Source organism: Leucoraja erinacea, chromosome 16, assembly GCF_028641065.1.
Source record: "Leucoraja erinacea ecotype New England chromosome 16, Leri_hhj_1, whole genome shotgun sequence".
In the NCBI taxonomy this organism is placed as follows: Eukaryota; Metazoa; Chordata; class Chondrichthyes; order Rajiformes; family Rajidae; genus Leucoraja; species Leucoraja erinaceus.
Window position 1 is genome coordinate 54,780 of NC_073392.1, and position 22,611 is coordinate 77,390.

The 22,611-nt window shown below is 43.1% G+C and overlaps 1 protein-coding gene across 5 annotated transcripts in view; it reads right to left on the minus strand.

The window, feature by feature from the left end:
- Positions 1-22,611, minus strand: part of wnk2 (WNK lysine deficient protein kinase 2) — a 140,235-nt gene that overhangs the window by 14,948 nt on the left and 102,676 nt on the right. For 3 of the 5 annotated variants that reach the window (XM_055647483.1, XM_055647487.1, XM_055647486.1), the window contains 4 exons: positions 18,710-19,341; positions 17,598-17,830; positions 14,288-14,479; positions 4,331-4,429 (listed from right to left, as the gene is read on the minus strand). In XM_055647483.1, coding sequence (XP_055503458.1) covers positions 4,331-4,429; positions 14,288-14,479; positions 17,598-17,830; positions 18,710-19,341 — 1,156 coding nt within the window. The remainder of the gene's footprint in view (positions 1-4,330; positions 4,430-14,287; positions 14,480-17,597; positions 17,831-18,709; positions 19,342-22,611) is intronic. The other 2 variants (XM_055647484.1, XM_055647485.1) reach the window with 2 other exon arrangements.

The following is a 22,611-nucleotide window of genomic DNA, read 5'->3' on the forward strand; positions in this document are numbered from 1 at the left end:
AGACACTGCTCCTCCAATTTACGGTGTGACTCACTCTGGCCATGGAGGAGCCCCAGGACAGAAAGGTCGGATACGGAATGGGAGGGGGAGTTGAAGTGCTGAGCCACCGGGAGATCAGGTTGGTTATTGTGAACTGAGCAGAGGCGTTGGGCGAAGCGATCGCCAAGTCTGTGCTTGGTCTCACCGATGTAGATCAGTTGACACCTAGAGCAGCGGATGCAATAGATGAGGTAGGAGGAGGTGCAGGTGAACCTCTGCCTCACCTGGAAAGACTGCTTGGGTCCTTGGATGGAGTCGAGGGGAGGAGGTAAAGCGACAAGTGTAGCATTTCCTGCAGTTGCAAGAGAAAGTACCCGGGGAGAGGGTGGTTTGGGTAGGAAGGGCCGAATTGACCAGGGAGTTACGGAGAGGTCACTGTGGAAATCAGACAGGGAAGGAGATGGGAAGCTGTGGCAAGTGGTGGCATCCCGTTGGAGGTGGCAAAAATGTTGGAGGATTATCTGTTGTATGTGACGGTTGGTAGGGTGGAAGGTGAGGATAAGCCCTTGTTACGAGTGGGGGGATGGGGAGTGAGAGCAGAGCTACGGGGTATAGAAGAGACCCTGGTGAGAGCCTAATCTATAGTCGAAGAGGGTAACCCCCGTTCCCTAAAGAATGAGGACATCTCCGATGCCCTGGTTTGGAGCACCTCATCCTGGGTACAGATGCGGCGTACATGGAGGAATTGGGAGTAGGAGAAAGAGTCCAGATAGCCATTGGATTTGGAGGAAATGGGAGAAGTCAAATTAAAAGTTGTTGAGGGTAAGGACCAGCTCCGTTAGGCGGAGGAGAGTATCAGTAGAGGGGGATTGGTTGGTTCTGCGGTCAAGGAAGAAATGGAGTGCTTTAAGAACCTCCTGGTGGGGGATGGAGGTGTAGAGTGACTGGACATCCATGGTGAAGATGAAGGAATGGGGGCCTGGAAAACAGAAATCACGGAGGAGACGAAGAGCGTGTGAGGTGTCTTGGACATAGGTTGGGAGGGATTTAACCAGGAGGGACAGGATGGAATCGAAGTATGTGGAAATAAGCATTAACCATTAGAATTCTTGTCTTTTCTATTTTTCCAGTGACTATTGTGGCAGCTAATATGACTTAGTACCAGGAATTTCATTTTCACTTCAGGAACTTCACATGGTCCTTAATTACAGTGGAGTTGGGTGTAGGACAGGGGTGGGGATAAATGGAGTATTTAAATTTCAGTCCACATAATGATGACAATTTCTGTTGAGGACAGAAAACAAGGGAACTATCTCCTGCATCAAAGTAATGAGATCTTGTATATTCAGAGAAAGATCTATTCTGGTCTTATCTGACTATTATGAATAAATGGAATATCAAATATAATAGTTATGGATAAATAGAATTCAGCTACGTTACCAAACACTTTGTCATTAGTAAACCAGCTCCACAGTTTGAAACCCACGTTGATCAAAAAACCATATACACATGTTTAAACCCATATATGCATGTTTAAAACCATATACACATGTTTAAAACCATATATACATGTTTAAAACCATATATACATGTTGAAAAACCATATACATATGTTTAAAAATCATACTGTGCTTCACACGCAGATTGACAGAATTAATTAAAAACTACTTACCTGAACCAGTAATTAATTTTCCAACAGCTGTTCCAGGAAAGAATTTGGTTAGGGCTATTGTGCTCACACCTGGAGTGCTTTATGTCTAACAATCCATGAATTCAATTTTGCACAACCCCTCCCTGATAGTCAAGAAACATCGCACATGATACACAAACAAATAGAAAACTATGCAACATTATTTGTGAAATTATGTACTGAAAGCATTCAACAGGTCAGTCAGCATCAGTGGAAAGGTAAAGGCAGAGTTTGGATTGCAGGGTTCTAACACATGTAACATTTAATACTGGTTGCTGTCTGAGCAGAATGTTCCCAACATTCCAGATTTCTTGCATAAATTCAGATGCAGCATGGAAATAGGCCCTTTGACCCAATGTGGCCACACTGACTATGAATGATCCATCTACATTAACGCAATTTTTATTCTCCCCACAATATCATCAATTACCCCCACTTCTATAGTATTTGACATTGGAATCTAGATGTTCATCTTCACATGCGGGAAAGTGTTGCAGATACTAATCTATAGTTCATTCATGTTCCTTCACTAGCTCATTTTTTATGCTAAAAATCTTGGAGCTTTTATACTGTAAAAATAATACAGTATTGTTCAATAAATCAATTCATATTCTAAAAAATAATGGGATATGAATAAGAGTGTATTTGTTGCCACCATCACAGCATTTCAGTTGCATGTTAGAATTGCAATAATGTTTGTTTTAAATATTGGATTTCTTGAGAACGAATTAATCTGTATGCACTGATGATCAAAAATAATGTTCAATAAAAATCTGCAATGAAAATCATAATTCATAACCACATACCATTCAAAGCATTTACTATATGCAAGAGATTAACTAGCAAGAAAAGTGACTTTCAGACTAAATTAAAGATGTCAACTGGTCATTTCTTTTTTTAAATGAAAATGTAAAAATTATTTTTCACTTTACATAAATTTAACGGCCTTCAGGACCTGACAGGACAATATACCTTTATACATTCAAAACCAATACACAAATACAGTTTTAAAAAGAATGCAGGAAAGAAAGATTTATTTTATTCTATTTAAGAAAACTTAATAAATGGATTGACAAATATGTGCTCAAAGTGCTATTTAAATCTTCTATAGTAATTGGAAAAATATCACCAATTGTCTTCAGTAAATTTTGGAAATAATGCATTAGATGAACGCAGGAATATTGCTTGGTACAAAGATACTGCTACTGTACCGTAACAAATTAAAACATGACTATTCTATATAGATTTCATTTTTAATAATAATTGATAACTGTTCAAGATAGATTAATTAGATCAGATCTTCCAAACCCTTACATTATTGGCAAATTCAGGAAAGGGTACTTCACTCCTGCAGACGGTTGAGCTGCAACTTCTGTGATACCCCTTTTTATGTAGTTGGTGACGTTATAAACTTTTCCTTGTCAATTTCAAAAAATAGGAGTCACAACAATGTGCAGCCAGCAAAGTTGATGAAGTATATATAGGTGGTTGCCCAAGTATAAGCACCAGGGTAAAATAGTGCAACACCAAATTTGCTATGTAGTAACTGCTCATCTGTGAATAATACTTCAGGAGGTGACTTTACAGACCTTGTCCAGTAAAATGGTTTTCAGATCGACTAGCTGGATGTCTCTAACATGAGACTCAGCACAATACCTGTCCAAGTCTTTGAAAACTAGTAATGCTTCTGAGAACTGAAACAATTTGTCTTTGTTTTCAAGCACTGAGAGCACAAGTTTGTTCAAAGAAAAGTCACCTTAAAAATTAAAGTTAATTTTGAGAAGACTGTTTTTTCTTGAAAAAAAAAAAAGATGGATTTCAAACAAATCATTTTATAAATATTATGGCAATTTACAATACCATAACTGGATCAATTCTAGTGCTCCAGTCAGGATTTTCATGGCACAGGAATAATTATAACCCATAAGACACCAACTCACACATCCTCAATATCTTTTACATAATTTATAAACTGGTAGGAAAATGATGGCATGATTACAAGTATGATAAACAAATAGAAAATATTCCAATGAATGAGTTGCACCAAGCTTATTGAATACCATGTTAAGCAATTCTATTGAATACTAACTGGAGCACTGGGGATTCAGCATCTCAAAGATACAACAATGTAAAAATGGTCAAATATTCAACAGTCCTTAAATAGGAGTTGTAGCCTCCAGTGACCTTCCTAGTATTGCATCAATGAGAAATACAGCTTGTTACATGCAAGTCTTCATTGTCGAAACATGTGTGAAAGAGACCAGTCTTCTAGAGGAGCTCTGAATTCTCCATTTTTGGTGAAAATATATGTTAGGGAAGCAGACTTGTATATTTGTAATATTTTGAGGAAACTAAAACGACGACAATAAAAAATTACATTAAAATACAAAAGCTTTGGTACACTCAGTAAATTTCAATCAAACTTCATAATGTAGAGATTAATGCACAGAAGATGAGCTCTTCCACATATGCCTTTAGTATTCAGTGATAAGCCAAAAGCAGTGCACTAAAGCATTTGTATGTGAAATGAAAATGTGCAATGGTAAGCAATAAATTAAAAAAAGTGCTAAAAAAGCAGGCTTCCTGCAGAAATATAAAATGGACTAAGACAGCAAGAGAAGATGGGATGATTAGTTTAAATACAAAAGAACAAATACAAACAGATGGACAAAGACACAGGTCCACTGAGGAATCTGGTACGAGGTTTGCTATTAGATTTATAGGTCACTCTCTCAGACGTTTGGTGGAAAACCGTCCAGCCTGCAAATGAATATAAAGGGGAAAAAACAAGACACTAGTAAAGTATTTGTAGAAGCAACTCAATTTTGTAAATAATCTAGCTGGGTGGATACAACATCTACAGTTTTCTTACTACCAAATATGAGAAAAAAAATGATAGTTAAAAAATAAAATTGATTATGTGCAAACAGATGCAATGGGGTGGGGACGGGAAAGCAAATTTAACTTACTGAACACATTATCTTTGTTTGGATATCTGCTGAGTGCTTTACCTTAAATAATCTTAATCTACTATTTTATAACTAAATGTTGAGCCAGATCAGAATACAACAATTATAATGAACATGTTATATTCAATTTTATTGCATTTCAATTTGTAAAATGAATTTGTAAATTTTATTTCTTCCATAAAAAACAGGATTTTAAACATTTTGAAACTTTGGACTGATTTTTGCAATAAGAAAACATTGATCATCATCGCACCATAAATAGACAACATCAGCAATTCCACAAAGGCATGGTTTAACATAGAAATTCCAAGTGGGATTCCATGTTCCTCCATAGGCTGCACACATTTTTTTGCAGCCTTCCCTCTTCCTTTTATAATATTGTATATTTCTGTTTACAGCAATTTAAAACGTTTTAAAATATCCCTGCCGATTAAAGATATAAAAAATGAGGCCTGCCAAAGCCTGTCTGGACTTTCTGGATGGGGCCGCAGAGTGGCAACGCACTTACTACTGAAGTCCCAGATTCAGAGTGTGATCAAGATGGATCCTCTGCTTCCAGCTCAGATAAGTGACAGGTATGGGGAGGGGGAGGAGAGGCCACAGGCAGCAATGCAAGAGGTAAGCCAGCTTTACTACAATCTAGCCTAACAATTCAAAAGTTATTAATTTGCTGCTGAATGTTTTGCACGTCATAAAATACACTATATAAATGCTAAACTTACATCCTTCAACATAGTGTAATAATCTATAGCAAACATATAATGACAAATGTTCATGCAAATTGTGCTGTTCAGAATCTGCAACCATTAATAGTCAATTATTTAAATAATTTGGGAACACAATGCAAAACATTTATCCTATAGCAATATTTATAACTTAAAAATACTGTTGCATATTTATTATTCCTAGCAGTTAACCTGGTTACAAAATATGTCATTTCTGACTTCTCCCAAAACTATGAAACGTGAACACCGTTTGGAAAGACCTGCCCAGGGTTCACGTCTGCCTGGCAGATCCAGTGAGTACACAAGAGACAAGGTATTTGGTCTTTTGAGCCACACCTATATCAGGCTTTTTTTTTTGTGTATTTTCCAACTTACAGACACAAACGACTTATGAAACCTGTTTGTTACCCAAGAATGGCCTGTATCTCAAATCCTTCACTGGGCAGAAGTCCAGCACTGTCCAAAAAACTTACTATGTAAAACTATAACTTTGTAAGTTAAATCTTGCAGTTCTGCAATACCTTGATATTCTACACCAAGATACTTATGCTAAATACATTTTAATAATGTATAGTTGAGCAACAAGATTATTTGGAGGCTATAGTTTTATTTAACATTACTTGTTATGTTCAGCAATATAAATAAGCATAACTGTTCTGTCGAACTACTCGTTATGTTCAACAATATCAACAGCAAATCAATACTTTGCTTCAATGATTTAAATAACCTGGAAATACATATTAAATGTAACTTGGAATCACTTATTGTTCTTTTGCTCAAATTAATTTCTTACAGGAAATCAGAGTGAATACATTTCCATGATGCAGAGGAAAACAATGTAATTTTAGTTTTAGGTAGATTGACAATACTTCATCAGTATTGCTTCAGTTATTTTGCTGCAATACAACAGAGACCTTGTGATCTGGGAACAGGTTCAGATCAATAATGGACACTGGGGAATTTAAAATCAATGAGGATAAAAAGCTACCATCAGCAGGACTGGTTTGTAGCAAATACCCATATGGTTTTGAGAAGGAAATCTACCTGCTGCTTGTTCTATATCAGATTCTAGCCACTCAGCAAGTAGTCAACCTTTAAATGATCCAATGGTATGACTTGCCAAGCCAGTCAGATATTTAAAAACCACCATTATGAACGGACCACCTGCCATGAACTGAAACATCAGATTCACAAATAAAAGCAAATCCAATCTTTTCCTTAGTAACATATGAGGACTTGTGCTAAAATTGAATTAGCTGTTCCAAAGAATAGTTAATGAACAGAATCATAATTTTCAGCCAATGTCTCTCATTAGATTCCTGCATATGTCTTGGACAATCGATTGACAAGTTGTACCAAAGATGGCAGCATAGTGGCATAAATGGGGAAGCAGGCCCCCTGAAGTCATCGACATTTGAGTTTGGACACCTATAATCTTCAAGAAATTTTACAGACAATGAAATCTGATTATCAATAACCGTACTGAACAGCTAAACACAAAATGCCTGCGTAAATCAGCAGGGCAGACGTCTGCGGAGGGAAATGGACGGATGATGTTTTGGGCTGGAACCTTTTTTTTTTCAGACTTATTGGCGTAGGGAGGAAAGCTGGAAAAGAGAGTTGGAGTGGGACAAAGCTTGGCCAAGTGATAGGTGGATATAGGTGAGGGGGTGATTGGCAGATATGTGGAGTAAGTGACAGAGGCCAGGGTGTCAGACTAGGAAAGAAGAGTTTAATCCAAGCGAATGTGAGGTGTTGCACTTTGGGAGGTTAATTGTAAGGGGAAAGTTGATGGCTTGACCCTAACTGTATTGGATTTTGGGTCTAAGTTCATAGTTTCCTGCAAGTGGCAACACAGGTAGAGTGGTAAAGACTGCTGTATGCTTACCTTTATTAATGGAGACATTGAGTATAAGTCATATTGCAAATTTACAAAAAAACTTTGGTTATGCCACATTTAGAGCATAGTGTGTTGTTTTGCTAAAAAATCCTATAGCGAGCAAGATGGTCCACTACTGCTAAATCCAATGGGCTGACGTGTAGTACGCAATGGAGCGGAACGTCAGTCATTTCTTCGGCCATTTCAGTAATCCCGACCCGACTTTGGTTATCCCTCTCGCAGTGAGATCAATGTTGCGGGGGAACAGTTTGTGTTAATAAATTATAATTCTGAAAATGAGAAGATTTTTTACCAAAGAACTTTGATTTTTACGAGGATGTTTCCGTAACCGGCTTCCGTCTCCGCACTAGTATCTTTGCTCTGCTATGGGACCTTTGGTGCGGAGATGGAAGCCAGTTACGGAAATGGGGCCAAAGATTACCCATGACTCTGCCCATGACCGTACTACGTCTTTTTCGTTGAGTGGACTATCTTGCTCGCTATAGGATCTTTGGTTTTGCTTGCCCCATTACAGGAAGGATGTACGTATTAGTTGCAAGAAGAGATTGAATAAACTTGGATTGTTTTCTCTGGAGTATCAGTGATGAGGGGAGACCTGACTTATAACAGATGTAGATAGGGTAGACGATCAGAACCTTTCTCCCCAAGGTGGAAATGTCTAACACCAGAGATTATAGCTTTAAGGTGAGAGGGGATAGTTTAAAGGAAAAGTGCATGAATAGTGCATTTTATATGGAGAGTTCCTGGAAAGTCCTACCAAGGATGATGGTGGAAGCAGATATGATCGTGCCTTTAAGATGCTTTTAGATATGCAGGGAATGGAGGGATACTCCTGGACATTTCTCATCAGGCGATGCCACGGGAACCTCCGACTTGCATCACGACCTACCTACGACCTCGTGACGACCATGCTGCGAGTATGAGTCAAGGGCAAACTCGGCAGAGGTCGTGAATTAGGTTGTGAAAGTGGGAAAGGCCCTTCAGAAAGACAATAAGAGGAAGCTTGAATAGAATGAATTTTGTCAATTTTTTTTAATGACATTTTTTGTGACATTGAGGCTAATTAAATTGAAAACATATATCCATTACTTTTTGTGAACTATGGTTGATGCCTGTGATTAACTGACAGTTCCACGAGGAATGAAATCCTGAGAGTCTGGTGAACCTTCTCTGTCCTCCCTCTATGGCAAGAATGTCTTTCCTCAGATTAGGAGACCAAAACTGTATGCAATACTCCAGGTGTGGTCTCACCAAGACCCTGTACAACTGCTCCTTTACTCAAATCCTTTTGCTATGAATGCTAACATACCATTCGCTTTCTTCACTGCCTGCTGCACCTGTATGCCTACTTTCAATGACTGGTGTACCATGACACCCAGGTCTCGTTGCATCTCACCTTTTCCTAATCGGCCACCATTCAGATAATAGTCTACTTTACTGTTTTTGCCACCAGGCTGCAGTTTCTTATGATAAAGTAGGACATTCACTTTCATAGATTAGTTTATTTGGATTTTTCAACATGGATTTGAATTTGTACAGTGTGCACGTTATGTTTTGGATCCAGGGACCCGATTTAAAATGGATGTTATGTTTTCTATATTTGGCCTCACCCTAGTTTCTTTGTACCATGTTTAATTGTAACACTCTGGTAAAAACGTGCTGCGTGGAGGCTGCCTCACCAAAGGCGTGAATTGTATACATATCATTCATGAGCTTTCTGTCAAGAAATTTCTTTCAGTTTAATTCTTCATCCACCATCTGTCACTTTCTGCTTTCTTCTTGCTCTTATTTAAAAACAAATTGTTCTGATGAGGGGTATAATAGATGAAAACAATGGGTAATAGTATAATGGATGTCAAAAGCAAGTAGAAAAGATTCTCTGCTGATTCTGGTGAAATTATGGTTCGATTGGAGCTATAGTGGGAAATGTTTTATTTGAAGTAAAATGAAGCACTGAGAATATGTATTGTTGCATTCAGATTGCTCCGTCACTAGGAAAATGAAAAATACTCATTCTCAGTAGAGTCTCACAAATACAGATTGCTTTGTTTTGACACAATTTTCTGCCACAGTAGGCAGTAGAGGCCGATTCACTGATGAGAAGGAAAGCAAGCATGGAACCAGTCAAATAGGTCCACTGTAGAATTAACATGAAAACATGACGGCATGTGTTTGATGACAAGAGCAGATGTGCTTTGAAAGAATAATGTTGGTTGCACCAATTATAGGATTTCCTTCCTCTGCAATTTTCTAGATTTTGTGGTAAATTTAAACTGAAATGCAGTTGAACAATTGGATGGCAAGCATATTTATACAGGATACCACTTTAATTTCATAGAGACATAGAAAATAGGTGCAGGAGTAGGCCATTCGGCCCTTCGAGCAAGCACCACCATTTAACATCCAGTGAATTGGCTTCCACTGGCTACTGTGGCAGAGAATTCCAGATTCACAACTCTGGGTGAAAAAAGTTTTTCCTCATCTCAGCCCTAAATGGCCTACCCCTTATTCTTCAACTGTGACCCCTGGTTCTGGACTCCCCCAACATCGGGAACATTTTTCCTGTATCTAGCCTCTCCAATCCCTTAAGAATATTTCTCTAAGAATCCCTCTCATCCTTCTAAATTCCAGTGAATATAAGCCCAGTCGACCCATTCTTTCATCATGTCAATCCCGCCATTCTGGGAATTAACCTGGTGAACCTACATTGCACTGCCTCAATAGCAAGAATATCCTTCCCCAAATTAGGAGACCAATATTACACACAATACTCCAGGTACGGTCTCACCAGGGCTCTGTACAACTGCAGTAGGACCTCCTTGCTCCTATACTCAAATCATCTCGCAATGAAGGCCAACATGCCATTTGCTTTCTTCACTGCCTGCTGTACCTGCATGCTTACTTTCATTGACTGATGTACACCCAGGTCTCGTTGCACCTCCCCTTTTCATAATCTGATACCATTCAGATAATAATCTGCCTTCCTGTTTTTGCCAACAAAGTGGATAACCTCACATTTATCCAAAGTATACTGCATGTGCCATGCATCTGCCCACTCACCCAACCTATCCATGCCATCCTGCAGCCTGATAGCATCCTCCTTGCAGTTCACACTGCCACGCAGCTTGGTGTCAACATAGGAGTAATCACTGTGGGAGAGGTGATAGAGCTGCCGCCTCAGCTACAATCTCCTGGTTGAAATTATGACTTACAATCGTGTATCATGTGATGTGGTCCCTTTTTCGGGTGCCCGTCAGGAGTCTCGCTGCGGCGTTTTGGACCAGTTGCAGGCGGGACAGGGAAGATTGGCTGATGCCAGTGTAAAGGGAGTTGCAGTAATCTAGGTGGGAGGAGATAAATGTGTGGATGATCTTTTCGAGATCATCAAACTGGAGGAATTGTTTTACTTAAGCTATCGTCCGAAGCTGAAAAGCTAGCTTTTACCACGGCATTGACTTGTTTGTCAAATGTCAGTGCTGAGTCAAATATCACGCCAAGGAATACTAGCCAAGTATGTATACATACCTGGCTAATACATTTATTGTGATCTATACTCAATGTGTAAAATCCAGGCCTCCCACTGCCAATATTGGGCAGCACGTTAGTAGACCTGCTGCTGCCTACAATATAATAATCATATAATTGCTTGCAGTACACGACAAGGTCAAGCAACTCAATTAGTCCACTGTCCATGCCAGCTCCTTGTGGAACAATCCATTCTGTTCCATTCTGCCCCATTCCCCAGCTCGGCCCCATTCCCCAGCTCAGTCCCAGCTCAGCCCCATTCCCCCCAGCTCAGTCCCAGCTCAGCCCCATTCCCCAGCTCGGCCCCATTCCCCAGCTCGGCCCCATTCCCCAGCTCAGTCCCAGCTCGGCCCCATTCCCCAGCTCAGTCCCAGCTCAGACCCATTCCCCAGCTCAGTCCCAGCTCGGCCCCATTCCCCAGCTCAGCCCCATTCCCCAGCTCAGTCCCAGCTCAGCCCCATTCCCCAGCTCAGCCCCATTCCCCAGCTCGGCCCCATTTCCCAGCTCAGTCCCAGCTCAGCCCCATTCCCCAGCTCAGTCCCAGCTCGGCCCCATTCCCCAGCTCATTCCCCAGCTCGGCCCCATTCCCCCCAGCTCAGCCCCATTCCCCAGCTCGGCCCCAGCTCGGGCCCCATTCCCCAGCTCGGCCCCATTCCCCAGCTCAGCCCCATTCCCCAGCTCGGCCCCATTCCCCAGCTCAGTCCCAGCTCGGCCCCATTCCCCAGCTCAGTCCCAGCTCGGCCCCATTCCCCAGCTCAGTCCCAGCCAGCTCAGCCCCATTCCCCAGCTCAGCCCCCAGCTCGGCCCCATTCCCCAGCCCCAGTCCCCAGCTCGGCCCCATTCCCCAGCTCAGTCCCAGCTCGGCCCCATTCCCCAGCTCAGTCCCAGCTCGGCCCCATTCCCCAGCTCAGCCCCAGCTCGGCCCCCCATTCCCCAGCTCAGTCCCAGCTCGGCCCCATTCCCCAGCTCAGTCCCAGCTCGGCCCCATTCCCCAGCCAGCTCCCCAGCTCGGCCCCATTCCCCAGCTCAGTCCCCAGCTCGGCCCCATTCCCCAGCTCGGCCCCATTCCCCAGCTCGGCCCCATTCCCCAGCTCGGCCCCATTCCCCGGCTCAGCCCCATTCCCCGGCTCAGCCCCATTCCCCAGCTCGCCCCCATTCCCCAGCTCAGTCCCAGCTCAGCCCCATTCCCCAGCTCAGTCCCATTCCCCAGCTCAGCCCCATTCCCCAGCTCAGTCCCAGCTCAGCCCCATTCCCCAGCTCAGCCCCAGCTCGGCCCCCATTCCCCAGCTCAGTCCCAGCCCCATTCCCCAGCTCAGCCCCCCATTCCCCCAGCTCAGTCCCCAGCTCAGCCCCATTCCCCAGCTCGGCCCCCATTTCCCAGCTCGGCTCATTCCCCAGCTCGGCCCCATTCCCCAGCTCGGCCCCATTCCCCAGCTCGGCCCCATTCCCCCTCAGCCCCAGTCCCCAGCTCAGCCCCATTCCCCAGCTCGGCCCCATTCCCCAGCTCGGCCCCATTCCCCAGCTCGGCCCCATTCCCCAGCTCAGTCCCAGCTCGGCCCCATTCCCCAGCTCAGCCCCATTCCCCAGCTCGGCCCCATTCCCCAGCTCGGCCCCATTCCCCAGCTCGGCCCCATTCCCCAGCTCAGCCCCCCCTCAACTCAGCCCCAGCCCCAGCTCATTCCCCAGCTCGGCCCCATTCCCCAGCTCAGTCCCAGCTCGGCCCCATTCCCCAGCTCGGTCCCCCAGCTCGGCCCCATTCCCCAGCTCAGTCCCAGCTCGGCCCCATTCCCCAGCTCAGTCCCAGCTCGCCCCATTCCCCAGCTCAGTCCCAGCTCCCCCATTCCCCAGCTCAGCCCCAGCTCAGCCCCATTCCCCAGCAGCCCCAGTCCCCAGCTCGGCCCCATTCCCCAGCTCAGTCCCAGCCATTCCCCAGCTCCCCATTCCCCAGCTCGGCCCCATTCCCCAGCTCGGCCCCATTCCCCAGCTCGGCCCCATCGGCCCCAGCTCGGCCCCATTCCCCAGCTCGGCCCCATTCCCCAGCTCAGTCCCAGCTCGGCCCCATTCCCCAGCTCGGCCCCAGCTCGGCCCATTCCCCAGCTTCCCCATTCCCCAGCCCCATTCCCCAGCTCAGCCCATTCCCCAGCTCGGCCCCATTCCCCAGCTCAGCCCCATTCCCCAGCTCAGCCCCATTCCCCAGCTCGGCCCCATTCCCCAGCTCAGTCCCAGCTCGGCCCCATTCCCCAGCTCAGTCCCAGCTCGGCCCCATTCCCCAGCTCAGTCCCCGGCTCAGCCCCATTCCCCAGCTCAGCCCCATTCCCCGGCACTTTCTCTCATTGTTATATAGTTGCTTTTTTAGAGGTCTGATGAACTAAGTTTCCATCACCCTTGCAAGTAGTGGTGTTCCAAATCTTATAGCCCAGTGTCACCTCCCAGAGGGAAGCACGTCAAAGAGTTGGCGGCCAGGGTGAGAGGGGTCCTATTGAGTTCCAAATCTTGACCATTCTCTCCCTACGTTTCTCTTGCATTCTGTGCCTTTTACTCCAGATTGGCTTTAGGATCATCTATTAATGAGAAAAGGGAAAGGGAGAGAAGCCAACCAAGCCAACCAACTTTAGGATCATCTATTAATGAGAAAAGGGAAAGGGAGAGAAGCCAACCAAGCCCTTCATGATCGTTTTCACCTCTATCAAATTTCTTCTCAACCGTCTTTCATCCCAGAAGAAAAATCCCAACTTCCCTGGTCTAACCACACATTGAAATCATTCATCTGCGGATCAACATTTCCACCAATGAACAACCACTGATGTATCTATGAGAAAGATCTGATATATGAACAATCTAATCTGATGCATCCAGAAAATCCTTTCAATTACATTATCGATTGTTTGTTTGATGCTTCAGGGCAATCACCATCCCTGCTCCACCAGCAAATCCATTTTGTGTATAACCTGAGAACATCTGGAAGAGCTAATTTTCCTTCAAACTTATTGAAGCCTTTATCCTCCTACAAGTTCTATATATATTTTCCCCATACCCGATATTAAATTATTTATCCTTCGGAGACACTCTCAAGGCAGAAAAGCAAGCTTCTCAGATTACTCCTGATGCCACAGATGAAACAACTGGATCTTTTCAGAGTTTGCTTCGGGGAGTCATTCATTTGTTGTTATAGCATTCACTATACAATTTGCTCTACCGATTGTTGCTTCGTTGCAATGGGCTGCAATGAGTTTCAAAACTCAATATCAATGATAGTTTGATGTTGGTCGACTTCTATATGGTATTTGATCATTTTAAATAGCATCTACCACTGATGAGATCACTTCAAATTTAAGAGAATAAATTAAATTCCCATCTCCGAGGGAAGATTTGCCAACAAAAGGAATTTGGCAAAAATTGGTCCTCAATTTTAGGTATTATTATGGAATCTAGCAGACTTTCAGTAACCAACACTTTTTCCTATGGTATAATATATTTGATGAACTGTTTATGTAGTTACCTTGGGCAACATCTCCTTGTGCAGCACCTGCCCCCTCATTAATAAAGCCTTGATAATCATCAGAGGATAAGGAGGATTTGATAGAGCCGGGTTGTTGGGTTTGCACAGCCTCCGATTGAGTAGCTTCTAATGTATCAGAACTACATGAGGCATCTTGATGTTTAGATGCAATACAGCTATTTGTTTGAATATCTGTAACAGAAAAGAGCAGAGGTAAAATTATTCAATGCTTATAATAAGATATTGTAAAGGCAGTGTATTAAGATGTAGAGACAGAAGCATTTTATTCAAAATGGAGTTCATCTAGAGGTGACCCCTTAAGAAACAACTGGATTTAACACTTGATACATTAATACAACGTCTGGTACATTGCCATGTTAATCAGGGTTCATAGTTTTATATACACATCCTCAAATATGGCTTTACAACTCTTTACCTAATCTTTTACATATTCTACATTCCCATCCTGTTCTACAATTCCCTTAATGTTCAGAAGTCCACTGTCTTAGAGTTGTAAAACAAAGAAACGGTCTCTTCTGCCCACATTTACATTGACCATCTATTCATATTATTTGTCTCCAATAGGGTTATATCTCTTTCAATATCTTGCCCATTTAAGCACCGATCTAAATGTCTCTTAAAAATGGTAAATGTTTCAATTTCCATCATCTCCTTTGTAAGCATGTTCCAAATATCAACCACAGTCCAAAACAGAAACCTTTCCTCACCATTACGACAATGCTCTCTTGTTTTGAATGGGGAAAACATATTCTGACTATCTACCCTACCTTTACTTTTCTTCATTTGATAAACCTCTATCAGGTTAGCTCTCAGCCTCCTTCACAAGCTCAGGGCCAAACAAGCTCAGCCTTTCCAATCTTTCCCCACAACAAAAGCCGCCCATCCAGGCGACATCCTGGGGAATCTCCTCTGCCCTCTTTCCAGCAAAGATCATAGAGCGGAGCTTTTATTTCCAGTGCATTCACATCATTCCCAAGGCGTGTGACCAGAACTACACACAATATTCCACATGTGGTCTTAATATTATTTAGCAAAGTTGAAAGAAAACATTCCGACTCTATGTCCTTCCCTATAAAGTCAAGCATTCCACGTGTGCTCTTCACTACCCCATCCACTTGCATTGCTCATATGTGGCTCACCAAAATGCTTCCCCTCAAACTTTTCAGGATGGAATTTTATAAGCAAGGAACTGTAAATGCTGGTTTACAAATGACACAATGTGCTAGTCAGGCAGCATCTCAGATAGATAAAGATGCTGCTTGACCCATTGAGCTACACCATCCAGCACATTGTCTCTTCAGGATTATATTCTATCTGCCCATCTTTCAAACTGATCTATCCTCCTGTAGTCATAGATAGCTTTCCTGGCTATTCAAAACACCACCAATTGTTTTTATCCACGGATCCCAGTCCTCAGTGTTGTTGTACACTTTCCAACCATAGAAACATAGAACAGCACATGAACAGGACCTTTGGTCCACAATGCCTGTGCAGAACATGATGCCCGATCCATATCCCTCCATTCTTTGCATATTAACGTGCCTATTAAACGCTTCTTAAATGCCACTATTATATCTGCCTCTACCACCACCTCTGGCAGTGTGTCCCAGACACCAACATCTGTAAAAAAAAAAAAACTTGCTCCACTCATCTCCTTTAAACTTTGCTCCTTCACCTTAAAACTATGTCCTCTAGTATTTGATATTACCATCCTGGGAAATAACGGTTCTGATTATCTACCCTATCTATACCTCATAATTTTATATACTAGGTCTGCCCTCAACCTCTGGCAAGTTTGTCCAACTTCTTATAGCTAATACTCCCTTCTCTAGGCATAGGGTAGACAGTCAGAACCCTGTTCCTAGATTCGAAATATCAAATACTAGAGTGCACAACTTTAAGGTGAGAGGGACAAGTTTGTTTTTACACAGAAGTTGGTGGATGCCTGAAATGCACTGCCAGAGGTGCCTAGAAAGTGTTTTTGCAGATGAAAAGGCCATTGAGCCCAACATCTGTCACAAGCAAGTTACTCTGAGGGAGAAGACATGTATGCATTTGGATAGACAGGGGCTGATTAGGGATTAAAGGGGGGTGGTCACAGAGGGGGGGGGGGGGGGGGGGTCACAGAGGGGGGGGGGGGGCAGCGCGGGGGGGGGGGGGGGCGGCAGAGAGAGGGGGCAGCAGAGAGGGGGGGGCAGAGGGGGGGGGGGGCAGAGAAGGGGGGGGGGCAGAGAGGGGGAGGGGGGGCAGAGGGGGAGGGGGGGCAGAGGGGGAGGGGGGGGCAGAGATAGGTGCAAGGCAGGACCTTCACAGTGAATGGCAGGGCTTTGGAGAGTGTCGTAGTGCAGAGGGATCTAGGAGTACAGGTACATAATTCTCTGAAAGGGGCATCACAGGTAGATAGTGTGGCGAAGATGACTATCTATTGGTATATTGGCCTTTAACAGTCAGGGTATTGAGTAAGGAAATTGTGATGTTAGGTTACAATTGATCAAGATATTGGTGAGGTTGCATTTGGAGTATTGTGTTTCATTTTTGTCACCCTTCTGTAGGAAGGATATCATTAAAGCTGGAAAAGTACACAGGCGATTTACGAGGATGTTGTCAGGATTCAAGGTCCCAAACTACAGGAAGAGATTGAGCAGACTACAACTATTTCTAGGAGCGCAGGAGGTTGATGAATGATGTGTACATAATCATGAGGGAATAGATCGACAGGTTTAAGGTAAGAGGGAGAAGATTTAATGGGAATCTAAGGGGAAACGTTTTCCACACAGAGAGTGGTGGGTGTATAGAAAGAGCTGCTAGTCTTGTATTATAACATTTAAAAGACATCTGGGCAAGTACATGGACAGGAACTATTTAGGGAGATATGTGCTAAACTCTGGCAAATGGGGCATGGGCAAGTTGTCTGAAGGGCCTCTAAGAGCTGGCAAGTATTAGGTGAATTTTGGTGGAGGGGTTGATAGATCAGGCGGGGAAGAGGTGAGCGGGGATAGTAATCAAGGCTAGTTATCATCTCCACCCATATCCAGCCTTGGCTACTATCTCCACCCATCTCTTCCCCATCTGATTCATTTGTTAATCAACCCCATCCCCTGGAACCACCTATTACTAGTCAGCACCTGCCCCACCCCTTCTCTTCACTTATTTCTACTATCTCCCCGCTATTACATCAGTTGAAAGATGGGTCCCCACTCAAAATGACATCAGTGTATTTTCCTCCAAGAATGTTGCTCTAGTTATTTTTAACCATCTATTCAATGTAGGTAGTGAACTATTCACTTACTTGTATTGGAAGATAGACTTGTATTGGAAGCTGCATTCTTCAGAGACTGTACTAATGGATTAAGAAGCCTGCCAGCTTTTAGTTTGTTCTTACTGGTTCTTCGCCGTCGGCTTGTAGGTGGTACAGCTTGCAAGAATCCTAAAGCTGTTGGTAAAGGTTTTCCCAAACGACTGTATAATTCCTGAATCTCATGTCTTTGATGAACTTGAAGTTCTGAGATTTCTTTCATGTGTCTATTAGAGTTAAAATGTACATTATGATTCCAATGCAGAACAATTCCATTATTGTCAGAAATGTGTAAAGAAAAATTTGGTCACTATCCAAATATCTGAATTTGATTTAAGGGAAACATATATCTGTTCAAAGTAATCAGTATAAATTCATTGTTGCATTTGCAGCTAACAAATGATAACGCATTAATCCATTCAAAATACAAAAAAAACTTTTTACATTTGTCATGATAATTGACTAAATAAAAGGATTTCATTACTTCATCTTGTAACTATCTACAAGACATCGGTCTCAATTATATTGGAATAATTTACACTTGGATTAATGCACTTCCAACAACTCAAGAAACTTAACATCATCTGTTGATGGGATTTGGACTATGCGCAGGCAGATAAGAGATGGTCTTGTTCGGCACCAATATTGTGGGCCGAAGGGCCTGTTGTGCTGTAGTTTGTTTATCCAGAACAAAGCAGCCCACTTAATTGGCAGCTCTTCAGTCATCCTCTATCTATATCCATGCCCTCCACAATTGGTGCAGTGACCATGGTGGGTGACCATGTATATAATCCACTGCAATTACTTGCCTCAGCTGCTCTGATAACTCCATCCAAATTTGCAACTTGGCTGATCAAGAACTGCAAGCGGCTCACCATTCTGAGGAATAAATTGGTATTCCTTCATCTTAGTACCTCTCTACACAAGAAAGACTGCAGAGGTTCAAGAGGTGGCTTCCACCAACTTCAATTAAGAATGGATAATAGATACTGGCCTTTCCAGTGATGCCCAGATCTCCCCAAATCAATAAATAAAAAAGTGATGTTGACACTAATGTAATAAATAAAAGTCAGTTTGTACTACATCCCATGTATGAACCAACCTACTTTTCTCGTAGTATCTGTAGCTCTTTTTTCATATCAGAATCTTCAAATTCAGAATCATTGTCACTGCTCATGTACGATGAGTGGGAAGGAGATGGAGAATGAATGCTTATGGTTGGAGGAGTTTGGCCAATTACATGTTCAGGCACCTGCTTATCATCACTCTTCAACAAGGCAGCCAATTTTCCTGATAAAGAGAATTCTCCGTCTGTGGTTGTCTGATTGCAAATAAGTAACTTTTGAACAACTTTAGGTTTTACATTGAATGGCTCATCAGAATCTGAAGAGACCTGACTCCAAAGCTTAACTTCCATGGGAACTGGGCTTTGAGCTTGCTTAACCAAAGGCTTTACATCAGGACTAGTAGGGAATTCCATTGGATATAATTCAGGCGGTGCAGAATATCTATTGAGACCAGGATATTTTAAAGTAACTTCATCTTTTGTACTAATAACTGAAAATCTGCCAATTGTGTTGATTCTTCTAATGGACAGCTTGTCTGTCTTTTGATCACTTTCACTATTTGCTGATGATGTACTTAATAAATGTCTTTTTGGTGGATCTTTGATTGGCTTTGTTCCATTTTTTGCATTATACACAATTTTGTTACCAGTATCCTGAGATGTTGGAGCAACCTGAAATAAAGGATGAGAATGTTACACATTAGTAAGGCTCTGACACATCAACATATGCATAAGTTCATAAGTAATAGGAGCAGAATGAGACCCTCTGGCCCATCGAGTCAACTGCTCCATTCAATCATAACTTATCTACATTCCCTCTCAACCCCGTTCTCCTGCCTTCTCCCCATAACCGTTGACACCCTTTCTAAGCAAGAAACTGTCAATCGCCGATTTAAAATATCCCACGACTTGGCCTCCACAGCCGTCTGTGGCATTTAATTCGACAGATTGACCAGCCCTGAAGAAATTCTCCCTCATCTCCTTTCTAAAGGGTCGTTCTTTTATTCTTATGCTCTCTGGTCTTAGACTCCCACTATTAGAAACATTCTCTCCACATCCACTCTATCTAGAAACATAGAAAATAGGTGCAGGAGTAGGCCATTCGGCCCTTCGAGCCAGCACCGCCATTCAATATGATCATGGCTGATCATCCAAAATCAGTACCCCATTCCTACCTTTTCCCCATTTCCCTTGATTCCACTAGCTGTAAGAGCTAAATCCAACTCTCTCTTGAAAACATCCAGTGAATCAGCCTCCACTGCCTTCTGTGGCAGAGAATTTCACAGATACACAATTCTCTGGCTGAAAATGTTTTTCCTCATCTCAGTCCTAAATGGCCAACCCCTTATTCTTAAACTGTGACCCCTTGGTTCTGGACTCCAACATCAGGAACATTTTTCCTGCATCTAGCCAGTCCAATCCTTTAAGAATTTTATGTTTCCATAAGATTCTCTCTCATCCTTCTAAATTCCAGTGAATACAAGCCAGGTCTCACTGCACCTCCCCTTTTCTTAATCTAACACCATTTAGATAATAATCTGCCTGCCTGTTCTTGCCACCAAAGTGGATAACATCACATATATCCACATTATACTGCATCTGCCCACTCACCCAACCTATCCAAGTCACCCTGCAGCCTCATAGCATCCTCCTCGCAGCTCACACTGCCACCCAGCTTTGTGTCATCCACAAACTTGGAGATGTCACATTTTATTCCCTCGTCTAAATCGTTAATATATATTATAAATAAGTGGGGTCCCAGCACCGAGCTTTGCGGCACCCCACGGTCACGTCTGGGCCTTTCACTATTCGCTAAGCTTCAATGACGACGTCCCTCATGCTTCTAAACTGCAGGCCCGGTAGAGTCAGAGTCATAGAGTGATACAGCGTGGAAACAGGCCCTTCGGCCCAACTTGCCCACACCAGCCTACATGTCCCAGCTACACTGGTCCAACCTGCCCGCTCTTGGTCCATATCCCTCCAAACCTGTCCTATCCATGTACCTGTTTCTTAAACGTTAGGATAGTCCCAGCCTCAACTACCTCCCATGGCAAATTGTTCCATACACCCACCACCCTTTGTGTGAAAAAGTTACCCCTCAGATTCCTATTAAATCGCTTCACCTTCACCTTAAACCTATGCCCTCTGGTCCTCTATTCACCTTCTCTGGGCAAAGGACTCTGCATCTACCTGATCTATTCCTCTCATGATTTTATACACCGCTATAAGATCACCCATCGTTCTCCTGCGCTCGAAGGAACAGAGACCCGGCCTACTCAACCTCTCCCTATAGCTCACACCCTCCAGTCTTGACAACATCCTCGTAAATCTTCTCTGTAACCTCTCCAGCTTGACAACATCTTTCCTATAACACGGTGCCCAGAACTGAACACAATACTCTAAATACAGCCTCACCAACGTCTTGTACAACTGCAACATGACCTCCCAACCTCTGTATTCAATACCCTGACTGATGAAGGCCAAAGTGCCAAAAGCTTTTTTTGAACACATTATCAACCTGGGCTCAACCTTCAAGGAACCATACACCTGCACTCCTAGATCTCTCTGCTCTACAACACTCCCCAGAGCCCTGCCATTACTATGTAGATCCTGCTCTTGTTAGATGTCCCAAAATGCAACATCTCACATTTCTCTGTATTAAATTCCATCAATCATTCCTCAGCCCACCTGGCCAATGGATCCAGATCCTGCTGCAATCGTTCACAGCCATCTTCATTATCTGCAAAACCACCGACTTTTGTATCATCAGCAAATTTGCTAATCTTGCCCTGTATGTTCTCATCCAAATCATTAATATAGATGACAAACAGTAATGGGCCCAGCACCGAACCCTGAGGCACACCACTAGTCACAGGCCTCCAGTCCAAGAAGCAACCTTCCACCATCACCTAAGCCAATTCAGGGAAGGTAGTGCATCCGTGGATAATAAGGGAAATAAGTGATAGTATAAAACAAAAGATGAAGCATACAAATTAGCCAGAAAAAGCAGCCTACCAGGGGACTGGGAGAAATTCAAAGTCCAGCAGAGGAGGACAAAGGGCTTAATTAGGAAAGGGAAAATAGATTATGAAAGAAAACTGGCAGGAAACATAAAAACTGACTCCAAAAGTTTTTATAGATATGTGAATAGGAAAAGATTAGTTAAAACAAATGTAGGTCCCTCACAGTCAGAAACAGGTGAGTTGATCATGGGGAACAAGGACATGGCAGACCAATTGAATAACTACTTTGGTTCTGTCTTCACTAAGGAAGACATAAATAATCTGCTGGAAATAGCAAGGGACCGGGGACTAAATGAGATGGAGGAACTGAGTGAAATCCAGGTTAGCCGAGAAGTGGTGTTAGGTAAATTGAATGAATTAAAGGCCGATAAATCCCCAGGGCCCGAAAAGTTGCATCCCAGAGTACTGAAGGAAGTAGCCGCAGAAATAGTGGATGCATTAGTGATAATTTTTCAAAACTCTTTAGATTCTGGAGTAGTTCCTGAGGACTGGAGGGTAGCTAATGTAACCCCACTTTTTAAAAATGGAGGGATAGAGAAAACGGGGAATTACAGACCAGTTAGTCTAACATCGGTAGTGGGGCAAATGCTGGAGTCAGTTATTAAAGATGGGATAGCAGCACATTTGGAAAGTGGTGAATTCATTGGACAAAGTCAGCATGGATTTATGAAAGGTAAATCATGTCTGATGAATCTTATAGAATTTTTCGAGGATGTAACTAGTAGAGTGGATAAGGGAGAACCAATGGATGTGTTATATCTGGACTTTCAGAAGGCTTTCGACAAGGTCCCACATAAGAGATTAGTATACAAACTTAAAGCACACGGTATTGGGGGTTCAGTATTGATGTGGATAGAGAACTGGCTGGCAGACAGGAAGCAAACAGTAGGAGTAAATGGGTCCTTTTCACAATGGCAGG